Here is a 4,970-nt window from a genome sequence, read left to right on the forward strand (position 1 = left end):
TTTAAATGCATATTCATCACAAAATATAATTCCTCTGGTAGGATATTACGCATGCGCTAACACACTAACGTAGCCAGATTGTGTACTGGCTAGTATACGCAGCGGTGACCTTACATGCAAGGTCTTCCTCCTATTTCTTAAATGATGTCTACTGATGGAATGTTATCATATAAATCTATGCTAGGATAACTCCTCTTCATGTTAAATGCACAATCCTTGCAAACTACGATTTCTCTTGGGAGATATTGCGCATGCGCGCGCACCGTGTTAGGCGTGCAGTGCTGTCTGAGTCAAACTTCATAATAGGCTTGCTAAGGGTGAGAGGGGATGGGAGACTGAGATAAGGCGACAGGGAAAATAGCTGGGGCGGTAGAAAAAGAAGGAGGCTGAGCGAGGGACAGGGGAGGCAAGGGGAAGGACGCGAGGGCATAAAGTAATACACCATCACACAGAGGCAGAGAGAGAGCGCGAAACAATCACGCTCGCACTCAAGCTATAGCTCATATAACATAGGATCTAACATAGAGCATAGGATCGACTGAATAGCTTTGCCTTTGAGCGATAACGTGCCAAGCTGCGCGCACCCCAAACTCTATACATTATTACAGGGTCATGTGAAAGGCAGGGCAGTGACGCCCAAGTAAAATATTGAGATCGCGACCCGATCTAATTCATAAGCGCGTTATAACCCCGTAAAACGACTGGTATATACCCTAGATTAAAAATATTATTGAAATAAAATTATTTTCAATCATTTGATAAAGGCTGTTTATATCATGTATTGTTTCCGTTTACACTTATTATATAAAATTACGATCTAGACGTAAATCTAAAATGGTCTTATAGGGAATCTTTCGGGGCGATTGTACGTGGCCGCGGTAACGAAAACAGTAATGTAAAGTAAACAATACGCCGGTCAATGGTTCGCTCCTGTCTTTTTGGTGGGAAGTATTCCACTTGTAATACCGGCTTCTGCCACGAGGGCAGCATCGTCCAGTCATGAATTTGAGCGTAAATATATATTCGTGATTATGGCAATGCGTCTAACACTGTTGTGAAGTTAACCTTCGATTTCTGTAGTTATAATACGGGCCTTGAAAAATGTTTGCACGATTTAATTAACTTAATAGCGACGACTATGAAAATCGCTAGACGTTATACCCAGTATTACACGAACAAAAACTACAATCTACAAGTAGAAGTAGAATCGATATGTGATGATCAGATATTCTAGATTTAGTCGAAATATTCCCTAATCTTAGAAATAGTAAAGAGAAACTTTGCATTACTCGTGTCATGCTATTGCGACGTGTATTTATTTGTCGTACTTTGTTTGATATACAGATAGACACATTGTGAAGCATTCATATCACCACTTATTGGCTAAATTTTATTTTATTATTGGTAAGTGTGCTAGCGCGCATAATATGTGATTACTGAAGAAAGGCATCGAGATCGATTTTTACTGTCAAGTTACTGTGAGGACTGTTTGCTCAGCATAATTTTATCAAAACTCTGGTTTTATTTGGCAGATGCTTGACTGCGTTAACTCTGGTACCGTGGTACGTCTCTATCCCTGCTACAACAAGATTTGCTACGACCAGTTAACGATCCGGAGAGAGATATTCTTCATATCACAACTGCCGCTCTGTATATGCGTTCTATAAATCAAAACAAAAATGTGAAAATTACTATCGATTTGCTAAATACGACAGTAACTGTTATTGAGCGCGCTTTAAATCACGCTTTATTTAGCCGAGAGATGGCAGGACTGTCGCTCCTACGTAATTTTACAAATCAAAATCTCTAAAACAGAGGTAAACAGAGCTTGCACAAACATGATTATTATAGGATTTCAAATGTTATATCATAACTATAAGTATAAGGTCGTATGCCTTCTTTCCTCAATCTGTTTGGCACCTTTGTATAATAATAAATTATTATAGGAAGGGAATAGACTAGTCCGAGCCGACGCAGACCCCAGTATGGCAGTAATAAACCCGCAGGCCCAAGGATAGAGAACATGGGTCCCAATAAAAGTTATTAAAACAAATTACATTGGATGATTGATTTTATTGGGACCCATGTTCTCTATCCTTGAACCAACCCGCACCCTCAGATTAGCAAAGCGGAGTTATAACATTGTGTGGAGTAGGCGAGGTACGGCCCGGCCTATTACTATTACTATTAGTATTAGATAGTACCAGCGTACGTTCCGGTATACCGGACCGTACCCAGGGTACGTTCCGGCAGTACCCCGGGGGACATAGACCCTCTCAGCGTAAATTAGAGCTTTGCCCTCAAATGTCGGTCCAGGTATATTTTCAGAAATCTGTGATCAAAGCATTGCCATTGATTTGATTTGTTTACACTGACAGGTTTCACCAGACTACATGCACCCACTGAGTGACTGCATGACCTAGCCCGGCTACAACAGAGTTGTCTACTTCATTCTTCTTGGCAGCACATGATATAACATAACACAAAATGCTGCGTCTCCTGACATTTCTCCATAACAACACAACCTTAGTTGGTGCTTGCCTTCTCCGACCATCAAGGCTCAGTGCTGGGGTGACGAACAGATGGCAGATAAAGCAGGTTGCCGCGTCTACTGATGTGCGATCGCACATCAATGGCACATCATCTACTTACGTGGAACAGATGTATGAGCAGTGGCTGACAAACCCTGCATCTGTTCATGAGGTACGTACTGCATTCGTACGTACATATTGTATCTTTGTAAATTTATAGAGAAATATAGCTCTACCAATATAGACCCGGGAATGCAGCCAAAGGCTATATAGAGCTATACCCATATAGCCCATTGTTCCAGAGAAAGGGAGTGAAGATGATATTATTCAATTCACGTGTTATTCAATCATATGTCTGGTTTATCCAGATCTATAGATTATATATATATATATATATATATATATATAGCTTTTTATTGTTTCAAGTCGTGGAATGTGTTTTTCCACCAACAAGTTGAGCCGAAGGTTGGAGAGCCTGCACAAATAGGAACACCATTGCACGCATTTGACCCTGAAAACCCCCCACAACAGGTGGCAGCATCATCGGTTGCTGCAAACGAGACGCGCACGATAGATGAGCATCTGGCCGTGCAAGCTATAATACGAGCATATCAGGTACAGGGTGCATGTGATCTTATACAGCTCCGATACATCGCAGACATTGACCGGTCGTAATAGTGATCGCAGCTAATCACTGCTAACTCGTAGTTTCATTTCTAACAAGTGAACAGTGTGGTGAACAGGCCCACTGTGATGTAGTATGCACATTAAATCAGCGATCACAAAGATACAGTTGTGATCGTAGTTAGCTAATCTTATTCATGAGTTAATAGCATCGGCCTTGTTTCATGCATTTCTGACTAACCTACACATATATGCACCTGTGATGGACATTTGGTCATAACTCGATCGATTAATCTGTTGAGCAGTAGGGTGCAGGCACGAGTGTTTCCCCGACAGCGCATATGCTATAATGCGCTTGAGATCGTATCACGACAGTGCAGGCTTAATTCACCCTCATAAGCAGCGCAATGTTTGGCATTTTCGGTCAGGGGCATGATGTCAGAAGCATCGTTAATAGTTATGGCGTCAAATGTCATAATTTTTGTACAGCAAGTCGTTTTAAAATTTATGACATTTTACAAGTATGATGTCATAACTGTTTAAATGATGTTTTTGATGACAGGCCTCGTATGCACATGAGCAACGATTGCAAGCAAAGTTGGTGGCAATGCGTGTGTGTGTACGTGTGCGTGTTTTTCGTGTGTGCTAAAATCATTGTTCGCGTCTTTTTGAACTCATCCCGGTGATCTTCGTTTTGCTCATGCTGCGATGCAGCATAACGGACATCGCGTTTGTAAAATAGACCCGCTAGGAATAACATCCGACATAGGTAACTTGCGTCTGGACACGCCCTTCACAAAGTTGGTGCAGAGGCAGTGGAAACATGGTACGTTGTAAGGGTCGTAGCTAGCCCATTTTACCTTGGACCTAGGAGGAGGGGGGGGGGGCAAAGTCACATGTGGATTGTGTTCTGGGCAGGTGACTGAGGGCAATCCACCACTGTTCATGTAACAGTGTCTACATTTTTCTAGGGTGTCAGCTGACCTTTTGCCCCTCTCCCTCCCCCATTGCTAGCTAGCTACCTACCGTCCCTGATTGTCGTTGAACATGTCGGCATGAGCTGCACAATGTATAGGCTGAGTATGTAGTGCATGCATGAGCTGTACAGTGCACATAGTAAGGCTGCTGCTGCACCTTGCGTGCTTCCAGTGAATGTGCAAGCTTGTGTGCTGCTTACATGTGCATGAAATTCGAACCAGAATGAAAACGACAAGTGGGGTCCATTTAACGGATTATACCATGGTACCCCTGCTTGGCCATGGCATGCTATCATTGAGCTTGTGCTACCTATGAAGTCCTTCGCTTTGAAGAAGGTTTGTGTTTTGCATACATAGAGCATCAAGCCATCTTGCATTCGCTCAAGTTTGAGGTTTATTTTGATCTTGACTTTGAGTTTTTTTCCCCATTTTTTTTGCTAGTTAGTTGGTTGTTTTGTTGCAATAGGTGCGAGGCCATCACCTAGCATTGCTTGATCCACTAGGATTCACTAATGCGCATTTTGAAAAGGCACTTCCTCTAGCACTTAAGATGGTAAAATTTGGCAAGTGCATGTGTTTGCTATCAGATGCTGTTATTTCGCACTGGCAGTGATTCTGCTACGCGTCCTCCTCACAGTAACATGCTAATCGGAAGATATCGTTTGTAAGTTTATGTCTTAGCATGTCCAGTCAATGTGAGCATTAAGTTCAGTTGAAAAAATACAATGGGTGATCATGTATATGTCATCTATATCTACATGTATATTTATACATATATCTATATCTATATCTATATCTATATTTATACCTACAGCTATATCTATATCTATATCTATAT

General features: G+C 41.8%; 1 protein-coding gene and 1 long non-coding RNA gene across 2 annotated transcripts in view; both read left to right on the plus strand.

The window, feature by feature from the left end:
- Positions 1-1,766: 1,766 nt before the first annotated feature.
- Positions 1,767-3,181, plus strand: LOC106812471. Its single transcript, XR_001394335.1, has 3 exons — positions 1,767-1,817; positions 2,379-2,703; positions 2,958-3,181. It is a non-coding gene; the product is annotated as an uncharacterized LOC106812471 (long non-coding RNA).
- A 682-nt stretch (positions 3,182-3,863) lies between these two features.
- LOC106812461 (2-oxoglutarate dehydrogenase, mitochondrial-like) overlaps positions 3,864-4,970 on the plus strand; it is a 5,152-nt gene continuing 4,045 nt past the window's right edge. Inside the window, exon 1 of the mRNA XM_014816346.1 lies at positions 3,864-3,981. Coding sequence (XP_014671832.1) covers positions 3,864-3,981 — 118 coding nt within the window. The remainder of the gene's footprint in view (positions 3,982-4,970) is intronic.

This window comes from Priapulus caudatus, unplaced genomic scaffold (assembly GCF_000485595.1).
Source record: "Priapulus caudatus unplaced genomic scaffold, Priapulus_caudatus-5.0.1 Scaffold652, whole genome shotgun sequence".
Lineage (NCBI taxonomy): Eukaryota > Metazoa > Priapulida > Priapulimorpha > Priapulimorphida > Priapulidae > Priapulus > Priapulus caudatus.